This window comes from Salvelinus namaycush, chromosome 3, assembly GCF_016432855.1.
Source record: "Salvelinus namaycush isolate Seneca chromosome 3, SaNama_1.0, whole genome shotgun sequence".
Taxonomy (NCBI): Eukaryota; Metazoa; Chordata; class Actinopteri; order Salmoniformes; family Salmonidae; genus Salvelinus; species Salvelinus namaycush.
The window spans coordinates 7,483,922-7,507,656 of record NC_052309.1 but is presented as its reverse complement, the minus strand read 5'-3'; the positions used below and the strand labels follow the sequence as shown (position 1 = coordinate 7,507,656).

At 44.0% G+C, this 23,735-nt stretch overlaps 1 protein-coding gene across 9 annotated transcripts in view; it reads left to right on the top strand.

The window, feature by feature from the left end:
• The window catches only part of LOC120044890 (guanine nucleotide exchange factor subunit RIC1-like), a 98,900-nt gene that overhangs the window by 6,848 nt on the left and 68,317 nt on the right, over nucleotides 1-23,735 (top strand). For all 9 annotated transcript variants that reach the window (XR_005476585.1, XR_005476591.1, XR_005476586.1 and 6 more), the window contains exon 2: nucleotides 8,585-8,692. Coding sequence is in view for 1 of the 9 variants with exons in the window: in XM_038989612.1 (XP_038845540.1) it covers nucleotides 8,585-8,692 (108 nt within the window). In the remaining 8 variants the exon portion in view is untranslated. The remainder of the gene's footprint in view (nucleotides 1-8,584; nucleotides 8,693-23,735) is intronic.

The following is a 23,735-nucleotide window of genomic DNA, read 5'->3' as shown; positions in this document are numbered from 1 at the left end:
TAAATCAAAATATATTTTAGATTCTTCAAAGTAGCCAGCATTTGCCTTGATGACAGCTCTGCACACTCGTGGCATTCTTTCAACCAGCTTCACCTGGAATGCTTTTCCAACAGTCTTGAAGGAGTTCCCACATATGCTGAGCACTTGTTGGCTGCTTTTCCTTCACTCTGCGATCCAACTCATCCCAAACCATCTCAATTGAGTTTAGGTCTGGTGCTTGTGGAGGCCAGGTCATCTAATGCAGCACTCCATCACTCTCCTTCTTGGTCAAATAGCCCTTACACAGCCTGGAGGTGTGTTGGGTCATTGTCCTGTTGAAAAACAAATGATAGGCCCTCTAAGCGTATTCCTCCTGGTCGCGGCAGGGTTTCCCTTTGTAGTCAGTAATAGTATGCAAGCCCTGCCACATCCGACGAGCGTCAGAGCCGGTGTAGTAGGATTCAATCTTAGTCCTGTATTGACGCTTTGCCTGTTTGATGGTTTGTCTGAAGGCATAACAGGATTTCTTATAAGCGTCCGGATTAGTGTCCCACTCCTTGAAAGCAGCAGCTCTAGCCTTTAGATCGGTGCAGATGTTGCCTGTAATCCATGGATTCTGTTTGGGATATGTACATACGGTCACTGTGGGTACGACATCATCGATGCACTTATTGATGAAATCGGTGACTGAGGTGGTACACGCATCAAAGCCGTTGGGTAAATCCCGGAACATATTCCAGTATGTGCTAGCAAAACAGTCCTGTAGCGTAGCATCCGCGTCATCTGACCACTTCCGTATTGAACGAGTCACTGGTACTTCCTGCTTTAGTTTTTGCTTGTAAGCAGGAATCAGGAGAATATAATTATGGTCAGATTTGCCAAATGGAGGGTGAGGGAGAGCTTTGTCTCTGTGTTTGGAGTAAAGGTGGTCGAGAGTTCGTTTTTTTTCTCCCTCTGGTTGCACATGCTGGTAAAATGAGGTGTAACAGATTTAAGTTTGCCTGCATTAAATTCCCCGGCCACTAGGAGAGCCGCTTCTGGATGAGCATTTTCTTGTATGCTTATGGGCCTTATACAGCTCATTGAGTGCGGTCTTAGTGCCAGCATCGGTTTGTGGTGCTAAATGGACGGCTACTAAAAATATAGATGAGAACTCTCTTGGTAGATAGTGTGGTCTACAGCTTATCATAAGGTACTCTACCTCAGACGAGCAAAACCTTGAGACTTCTTTAATATCAGACATCGCACACCAGCTGTTATTGACAAATTGACCCCCCCACCCCTCGTCTTGCCGGACGCAGCTGTTCTGTCCCGCCGATGCATGGAAAACCCAGCCAACTGTATATCTGTGTCGTTGTTCAGCCACGACTCGGTGAAACATAAGATATTACAGTTAGTGTCCCGTCGGTAGGATAGTCTCGAACGGAGCTCATCCAGTTTATTCTCCAGTGATAGCACGTTGGCCAATAGAAAGGGTGCTTGAGGCATGTTACCCACTCGCCAATGAATTCTCACAAGGCACCCTGATCTGTATTTCTTTATTTTCTTCATGTGTATGACAGGGTTTAGTGCCTTGTCCGGGAGCAACATTATACCCTTCGCGTCAGACTCATTAAAGAAACAATCTTTGTCCAGTTCGAGGTGAGTAATCGCTGTTCTGATATCCAGAAGCTCTTTTCGGTCATAAGAGGTGGTAGCATTAACATTATGTACAAAATAAGTTACAAACGATATGAAAATGCACAAAATAGCACAATTGGTTAGGAGCCCATAAAATGGCAACCATCCCCTCTGGCACCATTTTATCCCCTGGATACCTCGGCCCAACCCTATTCTGAATGCTGAATGCCCCTCTGGGACCTCTTCAATTACACTGACTCAGTAGAATGGGTTGTTATGAAGCTTGTATTAAATGTGGGGTATCGTCTGAGTGGCTGTTTGGTGTCCAACCTCATCACAGTTTTGATTTTGAGAACAGCTCTCAGTATCACTTTACCTAAAGTGAAAAGACATCTTAAGATAAGGTTCTTAAGGGCCGTGGCTGAGTGAGGGTTACTTATTTGTGCAGTTCAGGGAGGCTTGATGGCATTGATTGAGTGCTTCTCTCTCATGCAAGAAGGCATATCCACCTCCACCGTATTATGCTCAAGTCATGACATCACTGTCATCTCCATGACAATGCTGTTCATCAGGAGGAATCCTTACGGCAAGGTCCTCTGAGACCCTTATCATATACTGTATGAAAAGTGTCTGTTTGAAGTTCGTCCCTCTGGGTTATTCTAGATAATTAGCACTAGGCTAGCTAGGTTTGTGCCTGACTGAGTGCTGTATCGTACTTGCTGCTTATATGAGCGCTTTGGTAGAGAATGTGTAATCAACAAATGGCATGAGAGTAGATATGAATATTTTCAAAACAGTTCATCCCCGTTGAAATATCAAGGTATCTTAACTAGTTCCACTCTTCATCTCCCCATTTATTCATGAGCTGATCTGCTATCTGTATAATCAACTCGATTGTTGCACAATATAGGAGATATTCTGGCATTCGTTGGAAGGTTATCTAGCAAGCTTAGCAACTTTGCTCATTTTACTTTTGTTTGACTGCCATTACAAGGTTTGTATGATTAGACAATGCTTTACTGAGGCTGCCCCTATTGCTGAAATGCACTGGATTAATTGAAGAACAAGGAAACGCTCTGAATTTTATGAACGGCCTGTTTCGCAATGCACAACAATGTCATTGGCGATCAAAGATAGTTACTAAATATCAGTTTAATTTGCCCTGGAGATCTTTACATGGTGATGCAGCGTCCGTCTTATTTGGGGAGAACCCTGGCATAGTGATCATATCTTGGTTTTAAACTCTTGATAGATAAACATTATTTCTGATATTGAATCTTGGTAGATTTTCTGTGAAACATGCATCCCTAGAATACAGTGACAACAGTGCCCTGTTTCTATTTCGTACAATGACCCATTTTTTTGTTGTTTTGGCTTTGTACTTCAGCACTTTGGATTTGAAATGATACAATGACTATGTGGTTAAAGTGCAGACTATCAGCTTTAATTTGAGTCTTTCATCCATATCAGGTGACACAATTAGAAATTACAGCCCTTTTGTACATAGTCCCCCCAACCCCCACCCCCCATTTTAGGGTACCAAAGATATTGGGATAAATTCACTTGTGTATTAAAGTAGTCAAAAGTTTAGTATTTGGTCCCATATTCCTAGAATGCGATGACTACATCAATCTTGTGACTCTATAACATGTTGGATGCATTTGCTGTTTGTTTTGGTTGTTTCAGATTTATTTTGTGCCAAGTAGAAATGAAGGGTAAATAATCTATTGTGTGAAATAAGTATAGAACGCTTCTGCACTTTAACCTTATAGTCAGTGAATCATTTCAAATCCAAAGTGCTGGAGTACAAAGCCAAAACAACAAAAAAATGGGTCATTGTACGAAATAGAAACAGGGCACTGTTGTCACTGTATTCTAGGGATGCATGTTTCACAGAAAATCTACCAAGATTCAATATCAGAAATAATGTTTATCTATCAAGAGTTTAAAACCAAGATATGATCACTATGCCAGGGTTCTGGTCGCCAGAGAATCATTATTAATACAAACAATTGACCTAGTCATGTTTGACTCAAAACACAGTATAGAGGTTTACAATATTCATTGTGGAAGTTTAATTATTTTTTTTTATGTCATTTTGCTGCATAGCCAATCTCAGTTCAGTGGAACGTCATTTTTCTGTTTGTGTGAAAGCTCTATGGAAGCAGACAGGGATTTAGGCTAAATGTCATGTAGAGAATCAAATGGAAATTATGATTACTTAAGTTATACGTGTGTGTGTGTGGCTCTGTCAGATGGAAAGCTGATCTAGTCCCCCTTCTATACTAGAGTTAATGGCTGATAAGCCCTGTGCTTTGCTCATAACTTATTTTATGATTACGGTGTCATTGCAGGATCTGTGTGTGTAACTGTGCTACGATTTATGTATACGGTGGCATTGTTCTGCTGTTTAACAGGATCAGTGTGTCTGTGATGTTGGCTACTACAGGACCTCGGATGTCTACACAACACAACACAAATGAATTTGGCCTTTTGCTCAGTGAAAAGCAGATAGCCTCAGATTATTGCTCCTATTTCTTAGTAGAAACAAGTTTCCTGAAGGCCTGTGACTGAGGGATATCACATCTTATGTAATGTTATCTTCTTTGTTGAACTTAGAAGGGATTCAATTGGGATTGATTATGTGGCTTTGCAGGAACTGGCAGGAACGGCTCTGTCCAAGGTGTGTGTGGTTTCTGCGTAGCCTCTTTTCTTCTTAGTGACTGGCTGTCTCTTAGCTAACTCCCCTGATTGCCTCCGGTGGAGAATTCAGCATGTGGCAGCTGCTCGCAGGCCGCTAGTTCAGACATGACAAGGTACAAATATTTTGTTCTGCCCCTGATCAAGGCAGTTAACCCACTGTTCCCCGTGCACCGATGATGTCGATTTAAGGCAGACTACCCATGCAACCCAGGCAACCCATGCTAGTCATATTAGCAACCCATGCTAGTCATATTAGCAACCCATGCTAGTCATTTTAGCATATTAGATTTCCCCCTTTTTAAAACATTTCTAAAGGATATTTTCATCAGTCACATTAAACCGCTCGCCTTTGTCAATGGTGTTATCCTGTTAATTGTATTATGGAACGAACAGTCGCGAGTAGACTACTGCCTTGTGGGCAGCAATACAGTCGCGAGTAGACTACTGCCTTGTGGGGTGCCAGGTAGACTACTGCCTTGTGGGGTGCCAGGTAGACTACTGCCTTGTGGGCATTGCTGCACTTATAATGTGAAGAAATAATAGTTGAACATTTTTAAGCTAAATGTTCTGATCTTTTGCATCAGACTCATTGCATTTAAAAAAAAAATGTTTTTTCATGTAGCCTAGGCCAACTGGTTGTATGAATTTGGGGGTCTATTGTCCTACAACTGTCCCAAAGTCTGTTTGGAATAGGCTATTTGATTTCACGACAAGCAGAACAATAGAATCGGTAAACTTTTCTACAATGGGGGATATTAGATTGACATAGGCTAGTGATTTGCTGTTTGTTACTCGTCTTGTTAGCTGAGGAAAAGTAAAAGTGCAAATCAGAATTCAGTAAGAAGGACTGCAGATCGTTGCATTGTGTTCTTGCATGTTCTGTAAATATGAATTGCCATAATGTGATTTCTGTCATTCTGTGCACCGTGGGTTACGCACCCAATCCGGTAAAGTTCTTAAATGTCCGTTAAATTAAAATGTTTACGGCCAAATGTCCAGGGCCACATTTTCCTAATGGAGACCATGACACGCACACAGAGACTCTCTGACAGTCCTGAAATAATTATACCTTTTCCGTGAGGGGTCATTGTCCTCTACCCAATTACCTTCCCTGCTTTTCTTATATTGTAATGTGAAGATACACTCTCTTGCTCTCTGTCTCTTGCTCTCTGTCTCTTGCTCTCTGTCTCTTGCTCTCTGTCTCTTGCTCTCTGTCTCTTGCTCTCTGTCTCTTGCTCTCTGTCTCTCTGTCTCTCTCGCGCTCTCTTGCACACGTGCTGTCTTGATGTAGTCGCTGGTGTGTGTTGGCGTGTATTGATGGTGTGAGAATGGGATTACATGGTGTAGTGTGGTGCTGATGAATAGTCTCCTGTTGGACCATGGAATACTGGCGACATTGTGTGTGTGAGAGCGCACGTGTGTGTGAAATGAGAGTAATCCACCACGCTGCCATTGGTCTCTTCTCAAAGAGAAACTGCATCCAGAGGTAGTGTCAAATCTGATTCAAGATCTTCCTTGAGAAACAGGGTGTGTCCTAATTGGCACCCTATTCCTTATATAGTGAACTATTTGGAACCCAATGCTCCCTGGTGAAATGTAGTGCACTATAAAGGAGAGATGTAATGATTCACTGATACGCATTGGTACCCGATTCAAATGTTTAAGATATGAGTGCATCGGTCCGCGGGACCCCAAACTTATTCAATGTAGCATGCATTGGTCAGGAAATAGATTCAAACGTTACGAATCACTGGTTCACACATTTGTTGTTCAAATAACTTTTTGGACCCTTTTCAAAATACCTAATCTTTTGTGACAGCTACGTCCTCTCATTGTGTCAAACTTAGCATGTAATTATGTTGACAGTCATTGATCTACAAGTTATTTTGAATGCCTAACAACCCCAGGCAATATCAGTAGTCTAGTCAAACAGTGTCGAGAGACGGTTCCTGATCTGGCACTTTGGCTCGCCACCTTCAGCATTCAAATGTTTGTAACATGGCCTATAAAAGGCTTTATTAGTTCAGTGACAACCAGTGTAATTTGCTCGTTTTTATTTTTATCAAATGGCTATAGAAAATGGTGTTTACTGGAATTAAAGTAGTCTACTGTTATGCTACTACCGGAGACACAACTCTCATCTGGCTATATAGGTAGGCTACATGCCGATTGGTGCTTACTAGTGATGCACCGATATTACATTTTTGTCCGATTCCAATATTTTACTTGCCAAGAAATACGATACCGATAACTGATCTAAACATTTTTAGTGGCCTTTTTAAGCATTCTAGTACAGTTAAATGGTTAACACACACACATGGACACAGCGGTCTAAGGCACTGCATCTCAGTGCAAGAGGCGTCACTACAGTCCCTGGTTCGAATCCAGGCTGTATCACATCGGGCCGTGATTGGGAGTACCATAGGGCGGCGCACAATTGGCCCAGCGTCGTCCGGGTTTGGCCGGGGTAGGCCGTCATTGTAAATAAGAATTTGCTCATAACTGACTTGCCTAGTTAAATAAAGGTTACACACACTACACTGACCAAAAAGTTATTTTGTTGGCATTTTACGTATGTCCCCATTACCAGTAAAACATAATCATAGACCTATTTCTTTCACTTACTTGCTGTGCTGTTTCGTTGTTCAGTCATTTCATTCTCAACTAGGATTTCATCATACATGTCAAGCGGTGAAGTTTCAACTCTGTCTGTCCGTGGCTTCTCTTCCTCAGTGCGCACTGTCACTGTGTCCGTTTCCATCTTGTCCAGCTGTGTCTGGAACATTTCACGTAAACCCTGTTTTTTTGTCTGCACTGATGTAGCGGTCCTTGTACATAGCATTGAGCATGGTGGCGACACAGTAAAGAGAGAATGCCACCGAATCGCTTGTTCACAGCCTGTGTTGCCAGTTTTTTTGAGCAGGCGTTTCAATGCCGTGACCGAGGGTATCACGTCTGCTGCAGATGCAGTTGATGGGCTTATTTCTCAGTTGAACACACTAGCTAGCTCCATTAGAACATGTTCTCAAATGCCATTGAAATGGCAGAAGTGACAACCATCACATCGCATGCAATACGACTTTCCTCAGTACGAAATCCTCGTCGACCCACTGTGCTGTCAGACTCAGCATGCTCATGGGGCTGATATCGCTGGTCCAAATGTCAGTCGTGAAGCTAATAGCAGTGACGCTATCACTGTGTAACTTCGGTAGGGCAACATCTGAGAAATGGCTCACTTGGTAACGTTAGTGTGTACCTACCGGTGCACCGACCAGTCGGCGAAAGCCAACATCACCCACGACAGAGAACGGTTGATTGTCAAGGGCAATGAATTTTCTTACTCTTTCAAATGACTGCTCGACTTGTCGACTGCTGGATCCACACAGCAGACATTGTGGGCAAGGTTAGGAATGCTGTGTTGCACGTGTAGCGATACATTTTACGTGGCGTCATTACGTCATGTACCTACGTTATATAGGTATGCACGTCAGCTTTGACATCGGTTTTGCACATCAGCGTTAAATATACGCGGGGAGCTAACATTAATGATATGCATGTCAATCTCTCATGTTTCAAAGTGGAGAAGAGATTGACTTCATCACTACTTGTTTTTGTTAGAAGTGTTGACAAGCTGAATGCACGAGCTGTCTGTTTAAACTACTAGCACACATCTCAAACACCCATGCATAGCTTATAAAGCTTGGATACAAATGCAGTGTCTTTACCTAGCTATCACAACAGATAGCTAGCTAGCGAATCATGCTAAACATTTAGCTAACGTTAGCCAGCTAGCTAAAAACGATCTATGGGCTGTATGCGATTTATGGAGATTGAATTCAATTGTTTCTTTGTTGTCTTGCAAGCTGTATAGATGTGGCCATCTGGCAGGTATACACAAGGGCTTCCTACAACAATAGCAACATTAGAGCAGCAAGCAATCTAGCGAACATTGACCAGACCCGTCAAACACAACTTTTGGCCTCGCAGCCAGTTCCACTGCATTTTTTTTCATTGTTCCCCTTTTAATGATTTAGACCTGGGACACTTGGTGTGTGCAATTAGTTATCAGGTAGAACAGAACCAGCAGGCTCCGGACCTCGTAGGGTTAGAGTTGAATACCCCTTGGCTAGACCATAAAGCAACACACACAGACATGCGTTGCCAAACAACGCTACTGCCACCTTATGGTTTGGAGTATTTTAACAAGGCTGAGTGGCTGATGAGTGACTGCTGACACTGTTCTGACACACTCTCACTTGTTCTCTTTCTGTCTCTCTTCCAGCCCAGTGTTCTGATAGTGAGCTACATAGAGTCGGCGAAAGCATCATCCCAGTTTGGCTGCTATCAGCAGGCCGAATGGAAGCAGGACGATTCCATGATAGCAGTAGCGGTGAGTAATGCGATGCAGTCACTTCTCTCTCTCTCTCCTTTACTTTTGCGTATTTTCTTAGGTTTTTCCTACGTTCATTTTCCATGGTGGAGGGTTAACGCATCGTTTGTTTGATTTCCACTGTTTATCATTTTGAGTTGCGGGAGGGGGGCCGGGGAGTTTGCTTGGGGTTTGGGAGACGCCGAGCGGGGAAGAAATGCTGTTGCTTTTGAACTGCTTCAAGTGCGATCTGGAGAATGGTGTCAGGAGGAAGTGGGAGAAAGTTTTGCTCACGGTCGGCTAACAGGTGGGAGCGGAACATATATATTCTGCAGCCAGAATGAATAAGGTGGTGGTTTTCCTTTTTTAGTGAGTTTGCAAGTCTTTTTCGTGTGCCAGGCACAATCCGTTAAACATGTTTCCTTTCGTAGGCCAGTGTGTGTTTCTTAACAAGGCAGAACAGCAGGTAAATATCCACTTCAAGGTTAATCATGGGAGGGGTGGTACCCAGGGTTTGCTAGCATAGATAGTTTGCAGTGTTTTGAGTGTGGGGACTTAGGGCACAATAAGTTTGCATGCCCAGGTAAGGCCCAGAGACCGGGAGCTAGTGCAGACAAGCACGACCAGCCGGCAGCGGGGGCTGGGACAGGTACATTTTATCCAGGCAAAACCACGCCCACAAGAAACCTAGCAACATTCAAAGTTGCACTGAGACGGAAGAACGCCAAAACAAAAGTCTTCAATACCTTGCATTTTCCTGATTTTGCATTTGAAGTTACATTAAACTATGTAGCTTTCTAGTGAGGGATTGCAGCCAGCCTGGCTGACCAGTTGGATAGTTGCATTGTTTTTGGAGGTAGGTAAGCTGTGTAATCGCTAGCTTACAACTCAAATTGGGCTGAAACTGTCTAGTAGTGTTCGTCGTCTAGCGTTAGCGTTTTAGTGTGGTTATCTAAGTGTTTTTACGAAAGGACTATTGATATAGTTAGCTACATGACATTTGTGCTAGTTGGCAACTAAAAGATGCTGCACAGCTATCTCTAGCTGACTGGGCAAAGCAAGCTCCGTTGATTCACTGTTAGCGTCACCTATCTACAGAGTCACTTGTTTCTTGCCTTTCGTTTAGCTCATTTCAAATGAGTCCGCGAAACTGCACATCTCCCGCGGTTGGGGAGGGGGGCTACTGGGCTTGTAGAGGTGAGTGTGGTTACAGCTGGGCAAAATGAGCAGAGGCAGGTTGCTGTAGTAACGGATACTCCTCTGGTGGTGGAAGTGGAGAGCGCCTCTGGAGAACGCTAAAAGGGCTGAGGAGGCCCGAGGAGGGTGCCACACAGAAAAAGGAGAAGAAACGTGGGGGGGGGGGGGGGGGGGGGGGGGAGAGTGTGACTGGGAAAAGGCATGGTGGGCTCATCCCAGGAAATACTGGCTGGCATTGGGGAGGAGGCCCTGATCGATGTGCAGACAGGGGAGGAGGACGGTACTGTGCCAGTGGAGTAGGAGGAAGAGGGGGGTTGGGGGGGATGAGGAGGCCTGGATCCAAGGCTGTCAGGCAGAGGGCCCAGTATATACGGTGAGAGAACCTTCTAGGTTCCTGAGGGAGACTTAACGGAAAACTTTCCGCTGGAGTCTTACTTTCCTGATTCTGGAAGGTTTGTAAGGTCCTCACAACACGTGAGGAAGAATGAGGGGTTTGGTGCCGTCTCGCCCAGGAACCTGTATAGGCTTGTCTTCAGACTGCTTAAATTGATAGGCCTTTTCTTTCACGGTGGCTTTATGTGTTTCTCTGTTGGTTTCTGATTGTGGTGTTTTCCCTTCCACCTCTTATGGAGATCTTACGGCTCCCTTAACATGTACGGCGGGAAGAGCGGGTTGCTGTGGGAGTATGTCAAACAAAAACATTTAAATGTGTTTTAAAAGAGACACAGTGATGTGGATGGGGGGGGGGGGTGTCTAGTGGAAGGGGCCCCAGGTGCTGAGCCATGGCACAAATCTTAGTGCAGGGGTAGCAGTGCCCCCCCCCCCCCCCCCCCCCACCTGGCATGGATGTCAAAATTCTCTCGTCAAAAGGAGGTGTGTAAGGGTAGGTTGTCAATGGTTAGAGCCAAAATCAATAATCTTGTCTTTGCTTTCATAAATGTGTATGCACCTAGTACAAGGCGGGAGAGGGGAGACTTGTTTTGCAGTCTAAGGCAGTAGTTTGCACATTTAGCATTGGACGAGGTGCTTGTGTTGGATTGGAACTACATCACTGACTTTACTAAAGACCGGAATAGTGAGGAACCACCTTTGGGCTCAGCAAAGGTGTTGTATGATACTCTGAATAAATCAATCAAATGTTATTTATAAAGCCCTTTTTTTTTTTTTATGAGCAGAAACCGAGCCTTAAAGCCCGTAGAGCGGGAATGCGGATGTAGAGGCACGTGGCCAGGAAAAACTCCCTAGAAAGACAGAAACCTAGAGAGAAACCAGGCTCTGAGGGGTGGCCAGTCCTCTTCTGGCTGTGCTGGGTGGCGTTTATAGGAGTACATGCCATTAAGGCCAGATTGTTCTTCAACATGTTCAAACGTTCATAGAAGACCAGCAGGGTCGAGGAATAATCTCGGTGCTTATAGAGGGTGCAACAGGTCAGCACCTCAGGAGTAAATGTCACTTTGCTTTTCATAGCATTGAGAGGTTGATACAGCAGGTGTGTGTTTGGGGGGGAGAGACAAGGTAGCACGACCGGGTGAACAGATCAGGGTTCCATAGCAGCAGGCAGAACAACGGAAACTGGATCAGCAGTACATCCAGGGAGACGGGGACTGCCCGGAGTCGTCAGGCCAGGTAGTCCTGAGGCATGGTCCTAGGGCTCAGGTCCTCCGGTAGGGGAGAAAGAGATTAGAGAATTAGAGGGATCATACTTAAGTTGACACAGGACACCAGATAAGACATCAGAAATACACCAGATATAACAGACTGACCCTAGCCCCCCGAGACATAGTCTATTGCAGCATAGATACTGGAGACTGAGACGGGGGGTGTCAGGGGACACTGTGGCCCCATCCAACAATACCCCTGGACAGGACCAACCAGGCAAGATATAACCCCACCCACTTTGCCAAAGCATAGCCCCCACACCACCAACAGAATATCAACCGAGCACTAACTTAATACCCCGAGTCAGTTTGATCTAGTGGAGTATCCCACCTCAAAGCAGTATACGTGGGTGAAGGTGGTTGGGGGTAGGGTGAGTACAGCTTGTTTGGATCGTATCTATACAAGACTCAGAGCAATATGTCTTTGGGGGTCTCCATTCTCCCAGTTGGGTTTTTGGACCATCATATTGCTATGGCTCAGTTCTTTGTTTCATCAGGTCCCCGGCAGGCATCCTAATGGAAATTACATGTAAAGCTCTTACAAGCTGCCACTTTTTGCTCAAGCTTCTAAGGCTTTTGGGAGAGGTAGAAACAGCAGAAGGGGGAGTTTCAGTCTCTCAGTCAGTGGTGGGATGAAGGTAAAGCCCACATTCTGTTTTTTTTGTCAGCAGTATACAGCTTCCTCTTCAGAGTCCAGGAGAGGACTGGGGGAGCTTGAGGTTAGCATAAGTGAGGTGGAGGCTGAGCTGGTGGCGCAAGGTAGGGAGGGGCTGCAAGCTGATCTGGTTGAACTACGTAGGAACCTGTGGGATTTTTTTCAGATCAAAAGGAGCACTTGTAAGAGCTAGATTTTCCATGTTGAGAGAGATGGATGCTCCCAGCTCTTTCTTCTTTGGGTTAGAAAAAACCCAAAGACGTTTGTCTGATGGGCCTGTAACTTCTGTTGTGGAGATGAGAGAGCCGGGCTGTGGAGTTCTACTCTGATTTCTATATGGCAGAACTCTGCCATCCTGGGTGTTCTCAGGTTCTGCTCACAGACCTTCCCAAACTCTCTCTGTCGCAGAGAAATGGAGTGGACATTTCCCTGGGCTTTCACAAACTCTCGGCTGCCGTATCCCTGTGGATTTTTATAAATCATTGAACAGGACTTGTTTTGCGTGAGTGTGTCGGGGTGGGGGATCTGCTGCTAAGCTGTAGACGGGCAGGTTTAACTCTCCTGCACATAAAAGGAGACTGTAGGCCTGTGGCATTGCTCTGCTAACAGACTCAGTTGTACGCAAGGAGAAAAAGTACTGTGTATCACAGACAAGCTTTTCATAATCGGGGACATGCTGGATCTGTCAACGCTTTCAAATGTGAACTTTGCACTGGCTTCCTTTGATGGTTGGACCATGACAATCTGTTCAATGTGTTTTGGTTGTGGGGAGAATTTTGTGGCCTGTGTTAATGTTGTATGCCTGGGAGTGGTGTCCATTTTGTGGAATGAGAGACTGTTGATCATGTTTTTTCAGTGTGTGCCAGGTTAATGCCTTTACTGTTGCTGCTGGGGGGGGTGATTGTGTGGAGATTGTGATGTTTTTATGGAGGTGGTGTTTGCAGTGGTTTTAGTGTAATGAGGATGTCTCATTAAAGGAAGACAAATCAGTCTCTTTCCCTCTTATCGTAGTTGAGGAAGTCTCACTCATCACTGTGGTCATGCACTTTTTAAATCTGGTCCTCTGTAGTACTTCTCTGTGAGCCCCATCGCGTGTGGGGGCCCATTGCGCATATATGTGTGTGGTTTGGCAGGGCCCCCAGTGATGGGTTGTTAGGTCATTAGTGTGTGGTCCGATCACTGTACTGGTTCGGTCTGGTTACGTGTTCACTACAGAACCGTGCTGAAAACAACAATGTCAAAAGAGAATATCCAAGCCAGTACGGTTGAGTTTGGTTTGGGCACGATAGTGTGGCTCGAGTCAAACAGAGAGTGATGTTCAACATTTCAGTGAGTCCATGGAGAGATACTGGTACTCCGTTCCACCATTGCTTCATGTGAAGAACAATGATTGAAACCACAGAGCATGTCTGTTGTGGTTCCAGGCCAACATCTCCCTGGCTCTTGCACTGTCTGCACCCAAACCACATCCCCAATGACAATGGCTGCTCTCCTGTGTGAGCTCCAGTAATGATTGAGAGGTCACTGTTCCTCCCACTGATATGTGCTCTGTTTGTTACATCATTCACGAGGGGACTGATAACGTGTTCCATCTCTTCCAATCCAAGGATAATCAGCACTTCTGTTGGAAGTAGAATGCAACAGTGTTCCTCTGGCCTCTTGTTAATGTGGTTGCCAGGCAACAACAGCATGCCATGTGAAGGACGTCTGTGTCTGTCTGCGGTGTGAAAAACAAGTGTTTTACAATAAGTAGCCTTCTTTCAGCTGCCTGTCTCTGAGCTGAGCTGTCTACAGGCCTATTAACTTGAGCCTCAAGTCCAGTGGGGATAACAACCGCTTATAAGAAAGTGGACCTAGCTAGGCTCTGACCCTCTGCCTGCAGGCAGGACTAACAGTCTGGTATAGTAGCTATGCCTATAGCAGGACTAACAGTCTGTGGTATAGTAGCTATGGCTATAGCAGGACTAACAGTCTGTAGTATAGTAGCTATGCCTGCAGGCAGGACTAACAGTCTGGTATAGTAGCTATGCCTGCAGGCAGGACTAACAGTCTGGTATAGTAGCTATGCCTGCAGGCAGGACTAAGTCTGGTATAGTAGCTATGCCTGCAGGCAGGACTAACAGTCTGGTATAGTAGCTATGCCTGCAGGCAGGACTAACAGTCTGGTATAGTAACTATGCCGATAGCAGGACTAACAGTCTGGTATAGTAGCTATGCCTATAGCAGGACTAACAGTCTGGTATAGTAGCTATGCCGATAGCAGGACTAACATTCTGTGGTATAGTAGCTATGCCTATAGCAGGACTAACAGTCTGGTATAGTAGCTATGCCTGCAGGCAGGACTAACAGTCTGGTATAGTAGCTATGCCTGCAGGCAGGACTAACAGTCTGGTATAGTAGCTATGCCTGCAGGCAGGACTAACAGTCTGGTATAGTAACTATGCCTGCAGGCAGGACTAACAGCCTGGTATAGTAACTATGCCTATAGCAGGACTAACAGTCTGTGGTATAGTAACTATGCCTGCAGGCAGGACTAACAGTCTGGTATAGTAGCTATGCCTGCAGGCAGGACTAACAGTCTGGTATAGTAGCTATGCCTGCAGGCAGGACTAACAGTCTGGTATAGTAGCTATGCCTGCAGGCAGGACTAACAGTCTGGTATAGTAGCTATGCCTGCAGGCAGGACTAACAGTCTGGTATAGTAGCTATGCCTGCAGGCAGGACTAACAGCCTGGTATAGTAACTATGCCTATAGCAGGACTAACAGCCTGGTATAGTAACTATGCCTATAGCAGGACTAACAGTCTGGTATAGTAGCTATGCCTGCAGGCAGGACTAACAGTCTGGTATAGTAGCTATGCCGATAGCAGGACTAACAGTCTGGTATAGTAGCTATGCCGATAGCAGGACTAACAGTCTGGTATAGTAGCTATGCTTGCAGGCAGGACTAACAGTCTGGTATAGTAGCTATGCCTGCAGGCAGGACTAACAGTCTGTGGTATAGTAGCTATGCCTCTATCAATCAAGTTTCAAGTTTATTTTATATAGCCCTTCGTACATCAGCTAATATCTCAAAGTGCTGTACAGAAACCCAGCCTAAAACCCCAAACAGCAAGCAATGCAGGTGTAGAAGCACGGTGGCTAGGAAAAACTCCCTAGAAAGGCCAAAACCTAGGAAGAAACCTAGAGAGGAACCAGGCTATGAGGGGTGGCCAGTCCTCTTCTGGCTGTGCCGGGTGGAGATTATAACAGAACATGGCCAAGATGTTCAAAATGTTCATAAATGACAAGCATGGTCAAATAATAATCAGGAATAAATGTCAGTTGGCTTTTCATAGCCGATAATTAAGATTTGAAAACAGCAGGTCTGGGACAGGTAGGGGTTCCATAACCGCATGCAGAACAGTTGAAACTGGGACAGCAGCAAGGCCAGGTGGACTGGGGACAGCAAGGAGTCATCATGCCCGGTAGTCCTGACGTATGGTCCTAGGGCTCAGTTCCTCCGAGAGAGAGAAAGAAAGAGAGAAGGAGAGAATTAGAGAGAGCCAAGATGTTCAAAATGTTCATAAATGACAAGCATGGTCAAATAATAAATAGTAGGACTAGCAGTCTGGTATAGTAACTATGCCTCTAGCAGGACTAACAGTCTGGTATAGTAACTATGCCGATAGCAGGACTAACAGTCTGGTATAGTAACTATGCCGATAGCAGGACTAACAGTCTGGTATAGTAACTATGCCGATAGCAGGACTAACAGTCTGTGGTATAGTAGCTATGCCGATAGCAGGACTAACAGTCTGGTATAGTAACTATGCCGATAGCAGGACTAACATTCTGTGGTATAGTAGCTATGCCTATAGCATATGGGGATTATGAGTCTAAAAGGATACAGCAACCTCTGCCATTCTGAGAGGCTGTGCAGAGAGAGACACACACAGACACACACACAGAATTTGAAGGATAGGAGTCCAGCTGTTTGTATATGCCTTCTCTGACGCTGTCCCTTTTTGTTTCTTTCGTGTCATCATTATGATGACTCTGTGTGAAGCTCTGGATTTGACAGATCAGAATGTGGAACATAGTGTCTGGCCAATGGGAGCCCAGATCAGGTCATTCTGGTCTTCCTATTGCCTCTGGGCTTCCTTCTGGGGCCTGTTTCATTATGTTCCCAGATCAGACAGGGGCAGATACACAGAGGAAGGCACTGCAGTCATTGGTCAAAAGGCCTCATTACTCATAAATTTATTTTGATGCGTCAGATGTCTAATCTTGTCTCCCATAATGCTACCAGGATGAGAGACAAAGCTTATTGGGGGTAAATCAAAAGCTACTTTGTTTTGGTTCCTTTTTTTGTCCCTGAGGCATCTTGAAATATTTATTTGATTTCAGCGAGTATGTTAAATTAACAGCCAAACATGGTTTTAAAACCATATTAAGATGTATGAAAAAAATAAAATAAAATGGCATCAAAAGAACTCTTGATACTTGGTCAAAATGACTCCCCCCACGGTGATGTTATATTACCACTACTAGCCTGTCCGTCTGCCAAACCCCCCCATCTTGTTACTAACTCCTGCTCTGAGATATGTGGTATGATAACTACCACATGGTCCATTATTGAGACATATTTTTATTTGCAGCATCAAATCAAATGTTATTAGTCACATTGCCGAATACAACAGGTGTAGACCTTACAGTGAAATGCTTTCTTACGAGCCCCTAACCAACAATGCAGTTTAAAAACATACGAATAAGAGATAAAAGTAACAAGTAATTAAAGAGCAGCAGTAACAATAGCGAGACTATATACAAGGGGGTACTGGTACAGAGTCAATGTGCAGAGGCACCAGTTAGTTGAGGTAATTGTGGTAATATGTACATGTAGGTAGAGTTATTAAAATGACTATGCAGACAGCCGGCGTGATGGAATATTAGTTATATTAGCTATTCAGCATCCTAATTGCAGCTTATCCCACTAAGTCCCTGGTGTGACTGCTGAAGTCATGGTGTGTTACTGACTGGGAGCTAAGTTTTGCCAAGGCGGCCGGGCAGAACTAACTTACACTTTGACACAGTTGCTTCAGACAGATGGCTTCACTTCAGACAGGAATCAAAGATGGAAGTAGCTGATGTGGTTGAGTTCATTTGACATTTGGTTTGATTTTAGGCCTTACATTGCGTAAGTGAAAGTGAACTTGCATAGTCACTAGGGTTGCACATTTTAGTGGAATATTCAGAGGTGAAAAATTGTCATGGGGATTAACGGAAATAAATGTAAATCGTTTTTGCATTGGATATATTTACCATATCATATGGAGACAGAAACATAAGCCTTTTACCTTATCATACGTAGACATAATTGTAAATGATTAAATCCTTCCAATAGAAATAAAACAATGAATTTAGTTACGAATTTAACTTTAATTAAATGATCTGACTCTAAACATGGGATGATTTCACTGAACAACAAAAGAAAGGGAATATTGAATGATCCCCAATGATCCATTGCATCTCCCAAAAACGTTTTCAACATAAATCTGTAAAATGATAGTATGGAAACTAAAGCTTTGGTTGTTTTCCTGTCAGGTTTCCATGTCTTCTCCCTGGACCACCTCAATGTCCACCTCTTGAACATCAGACTCTGAGGCCTCATCTTCACTGACACTTTCCAACCTTGTTGAGGATGGCTCGTTGTCAGGTTCAAAAAGCCTCAAATTTGCTCGGATGGCCACCAATTTTTCAACCTTTGTATTGGTCAGCCTGTTGCGTGCTTTTGTGTGTGTGTGTTCCCAAACAAGGACCAGTTGCGCTCTGAGGCTGCTGATGTTGGAGGGATTTGGAGGATGATGGAGGCAACAGGGGAAAGAGCCTCAGATCCACCAAGTCCCTTCCACCAGGTGGCTGATGAGATATGTTGGCACGACTGCCATATTGGATCTCCATCCCAAAGCCCTTGCTTGTAAGTGTACTTCGTCAGACTGCCAAGAACCTTGCCCTCATTCAGGCCTAGGTGGCGCGACACGGTAGTGATGACACCGTAGGCCTTGTTGATCTCTGCACCAGACAGGATGCTCTTGCCAGCATACTTGGGGTCCAACATGTACGCTGCGGTGTGTATGGGCTTCAGGCAGAAGTCTTCACGCTTTTTGATGTATTTCAGATCTGCAGTTTCCTCTGCTTGGAGCAACAGTGACGTGGGCAGGGCTGTACAGATTTCTTATCTTACATCTGCAAGCAGATTCTGAACATCAGACAGGAAGGCATTGTCTCCCTCAATCCGTGCAATGGCTACTGCTATAGGTTTCAGGCTGCTTACCACTCTCCCAAAATACATCATTTAGGAGGATCCAATTGATGGGGCTGTCCATATCGGCAGACTGTGATATGGCCATTTCTTGGAGAGACTCCTTCCCCTCCAGGAGACCGTCAAAACATGATGACAACACCACCCCAACGGGTGTTGCTGGGCAGCTTCAATGTGGTGCTCTTATTCTTCTCACTTTGCTTGGTGAGGTAGATTGCTGCTATAACTTGATGACCCTTCACCTACCTAACCATTTCTTTGGCTCTCTTGTAGAGTGTATCCATTGTTTTCAGTGCCATGATGTCCTTCAGGAGCAGATTCAATGCATGAGCAGCATAGCCAATGGGTGTGATGTGAGGGTCGGACTCTCCCACTTTAGACCAAGCAGCCTTCATGTACGCAGAATTGTCTGTCACCAGTGCAAATACCTTCTGTGGTCCAAGGTCATTGATGACTGCCTTCAGCTCATCTGCAATGTAGAGTCCAGTGTGTCTGTCGTCCCTTCTGTGCTCTTGTAGAATACTGGTTGAGGGGTGGAGATGATGTAGTTAATTATTCCTTGCCCACGAGCATTCGACCACCCATCAGAGATGATTGCAATACAGTCTGCATTCTCTGATTTGCTTGACCTTCACTTGAACTCTGTTGAACTCTGCATCCAGCAAATGAGTTGATAAAGCATGTCTGATTGGAGGGGTGCATGCTGGGCGAAGAACATTCAGAAATCTCTTCCAATATACATTACCTGTGAGTATGTATGGGCCTGACGCACATCATTAGCATTCATCGATGTGTGCTTTGGTTTTTGTGGAAGTTGAAATGGACCGGGGGGGTTAGGCAACCCCTGGCCAGGAGGACTTGTTAGTTAGAGGATCTAAGCCTCTGCCGTCCTATATTTATTTTATATTATTATAATCTCTGAAGGAACATTCAGTTTCAGTTAAAGTAAGTCTTCATGTTCACAATCTCTTTAGTCTCTGTCGATTAGCCTACTCACTCTGATACAGTGAAGAGATTTGATGACCCTTGATTTGCCTCGGTTATTTTATGCCTTTTGACAGCTTATTTATTCAACCATTAGGTTTCCTTTTGTCTTTTTCATAGTGAAAACATCCAGAGGTTTGTTTTTACAACTGAGAAAATAATCTTTCAGAAAGAATACATCCCCCAAAAAATCTAATCTGCTCTCTTGTCTGTCTTATTTAGGTAAATAAGCCAATCAAAACAGGAAATCCACAAAACAAAAAAACACTAAGATAACGAAGATGTAGTCATTTGTTTTTCAGCTGTCTCTTGTATTAGCACGGCAGACAAAGGAAGCTTACTAAAACCGAGACCTAGTATGCAGTCTATAGCCTAACCCCACGGTCTTTATAGCCTAACCCCACGGTCTGCAAACTCCTACCATCTATTTTATGCAAGCTGAGTTGAGAGAGCAGAGCAGAGCTTGCAGTTGACTCAAATTCATACCTCCTATGCAGTCGCTATATCCTAACTTTCTGCAAACGTCTGCTATTGTTCGAGACTAGTGCTGAGCTAGCTATCTGGCTGTGCTGTCAAGGTCTATTTGTGTTTCTCCTCCAACTGTAACGTGAAGGATAAAAGCGACAGACTTGAGATGTTTTGTCTGAAAACCCTGTGCTGTTTACATTCCAGACGCACAGAGCATGAGACGAACGGGCTGGGGCCTTACAGCTAGCCGTAAGCCCCTTTTCTCCCACCCTTTCCCACCCTCACCTAGACCCACCATCCCTAGTCAGTCTCAGAGGTAGGCCGATACTTAAATCCTTGCTTGTCTGGCTCTTCTTCTGCAATAGTTTACCCTGTTTAAAAACATACAACAACACATAAAATGTATGTTTTGATGGACAATAAATGTGTGTTCTATAAGGTAGACCCAGCGTGTACAGTAAGCTTGGGCAGTATACTGTATATATGAATACCGGGGTATTTTGAAGTCCCGGGGGATGCGTGCTGCTTCCCTGCTTACAACTAGAAGTTAACTATCTAAGATTGCCAAATAAATTCTCTCCAGCTCAGGACTACAGCTATGCATTTGGTTTGCTAACTTGCTAGCTAAGTGACTAGCTTGCCAGATCAAATTTCTTGGTGTTAGACCGCTGCGCCACTTGGGAGGCCCAAGGCAACGCATCGCAGTGCTAGAGGCGTTACTACAGATGCAAGGTTCGATCGCGGGCTGTGTCGCAGCCGGCCGCGACCGGGAGCCCCATGAGGCGCAATTGGCCCAGTGTCGTCCAGGTTAGGGGAGGGTTTGGCCGGGCAGGATGTCCTTGTCCCATCGCGCTCTAGAGCGTCCCCTCCCAAAATAAAAATATTGCACCTTGTGTGCTCTGCCGGTAATACCATCTTCCCCGGTATGGTACAGGAACGGTATGAACATCTGGACCACACAACATCTGGACCGTACCATACATCCAGGGTGTACCATACAACCATACATCCAGGGTGTACCATACAACCATACATCCAGGGTGTACCATACAACCATACATCCAGGGTGTACCATACAACCATACATCCAGGGTGTACCATACAACCATACATCCAGGGTGTACCATACAACCATACATCCAGGGTGTACCATACAACCATACATCCAGGGTGTACCATACAACCATACATCCAGGGTGTACCATACAACCATACATCCAGGGTGTACCATACAACCATACATCCAGGGTGTACCATACAACCATACATCCAGGGTGTACCATACAACCATACATCCAGGGTGTACCATACAACCATACAGGGTGTACCATGCAGGGTGTACCATGCAGGGTGTACCATACAACCATACAGGGTGTACCATACAGTGTCTTTCTATCCTGAGGAGAATTTTAAACCGTTGAGACACAGGGACACACAGCCCTGCTGGAATAACCAAATTGGTAGGGAAGCAGACCACAGCTCCCAGGAGGCACAGCTGTTTTCCAGATGTTTGGCTGGTGATGCCTGCCGGGGTAAACATTATCACCCCAGACCAGACCTAGGCAAACTATATCTTTAGCAGAGGGGGAGAAAGGAACAGGAAAGCTGTGTGTGCAGAGAGCTGGGAGAGACAGAGGGGGGTAAGTTTCGAGTTTCAAAGTATTTTCGCCACGTGCACAGGATACAACAGGTGTAAAACAGTACAGTGAAATTCTTACCTTGAAAGCTTGTTCCAACAAGGCAATGATAATAATAATAATGATTATATAATATCAATAGTAATATGATGATATTAACAATAATAATGATGATGATATAAAGGATAATGATAATAGTAATAATAAATATAATAATAATATGATGACGATGATATAATAATAGTATCAATATGATATTAATATAGATAATAATGATATAAATGACAATATGGATAATGATAGTAATAATTATGATAATAGTAATGATATAGATAATATAAGTAATATTAATGAGAATATAGATATTAATGATAATATAGATATTTATGATAATATAGATAATGATGGTAATAATATAGATAATGATAATAATATAGATTATAATGATAATAGAGATAATGATGATAATAATAATATAGATAATAATATAAATAATAATATAGATGATAATAATATAGATAATAATAATATAGATAATAGAAAATATAATACATGTCAAAATAAAAACCACACAAGAACTATGAGTTAAAGACAGGAATATATAAGTACTTATGGTAATATATACAGTACATTTAACCAGGAGTAATAGTGACCAGTATCAGGAATATATAAATAGTCATGGTAATATATACAGTACATGTAACCAGGAGTAATAGTGACCAGTATCAGGAATATATAAGTACTTATGGTAATATATACAGTACATGTAACCAGGAGTAATAGTGACCAGTATCAGGAATATATAAATACTTATGGCAATATATATACAGTACATGTAACCAGGAGTAATAGTGACCGGTATCAGGAATATATAAATACTAATGGTAATATATACAGTACATTTAACCAGGAGTAATAGTGACCAGTATCAGGAATATATAAATAGTCATGGTAATATATACAGTACATGTAACCAGGAGTAATAGTGACCAGTATCAGGAATATATAAGTACTTATGGTAATATATACAGTACATGTAACCAGGAGTAATAGTGACCAGTATCAGGAATATATAAATACTTATGGTAATATATACAGTAGAGGTGTTACCCTGGTTCGATCCCGGGCTGTATCACAACCGGCCGTGATCAGGAGTCCCATAGGGCGACACACAATTGGCCCAGCGTCGTCCGTGTTTTGGGAGGGTTTGGCGGGGTTAGGCCGTCATTGTAAATAAGAATTTGTTCTTAACTGACTTGCCTAGTTAAATAAAGGATAATTAAAAATCTAGCTTGGTCCCAGATGCATTTGTGCTGTTTTGCCAACTCCTATGCCAAATGGTCATTGGAGAGACAGTTGGCAAGACAGCACAGTTCTGCCAACTTCAATAGAGGTTGACACTGGAGTGAAAATGTATTCCTATCCCATACTGTCCTCATCCCCGCAACAATTCTATAACCTCGGAACTTTTCTGTCCCGATAAAAATCATTCCTCTCCTGTCCCTTGCTAATTTTTATGCCCCGAAATTACTTCATACGTTATCTGTCCCCCGCTCTGCGTTCAGAATCACATTAGTGGAAACCAAGACTTCTCAGGGCAGGCCTGGTTGAAGCTAAATATGTTCGAGTCACGTCAGGGACAATTTAAAAATGTTTGCCTAACCCTTTTCCTTACCTTAACCTAATTCTCCTAACCTGCTACGAAAAGTCACTTCTGCTAGTCAAAACTGGCAGATCTGCCCTGAGAGCAGTGAGTATCCCTAATGCTAAGAATCTGCTCCGTTTGGCTGATGCTCAGCACTCAGGAGACAGTTGCCTGCACAGTGCACACATATGGTAACAGTCACATTACGAGATTTTGGCAATGCCGTAAGCCCTTCTACTTACCCAGTTGGATTAACTCGTGATATGGACGAGGCGCTTGAGAGTGATCCGACAAAAGGGGAGAAATTACATTTTCTAAAACGGTAGGTTTTTGGAATGAAATGCTCCACACATTGCATATTTCTAACTATTCCTATACTGTCCGTATCTATAGACTGTCAATCCTGTCCAGAACTTGATTCTAGAACTTGACTCCCATTCCTGCTGGAATCCCACGGGATCCGCAAGACCCGCAGGGTTCCTGTTCCCGTGTCAACCTCTAATTTTGGAATGTGGT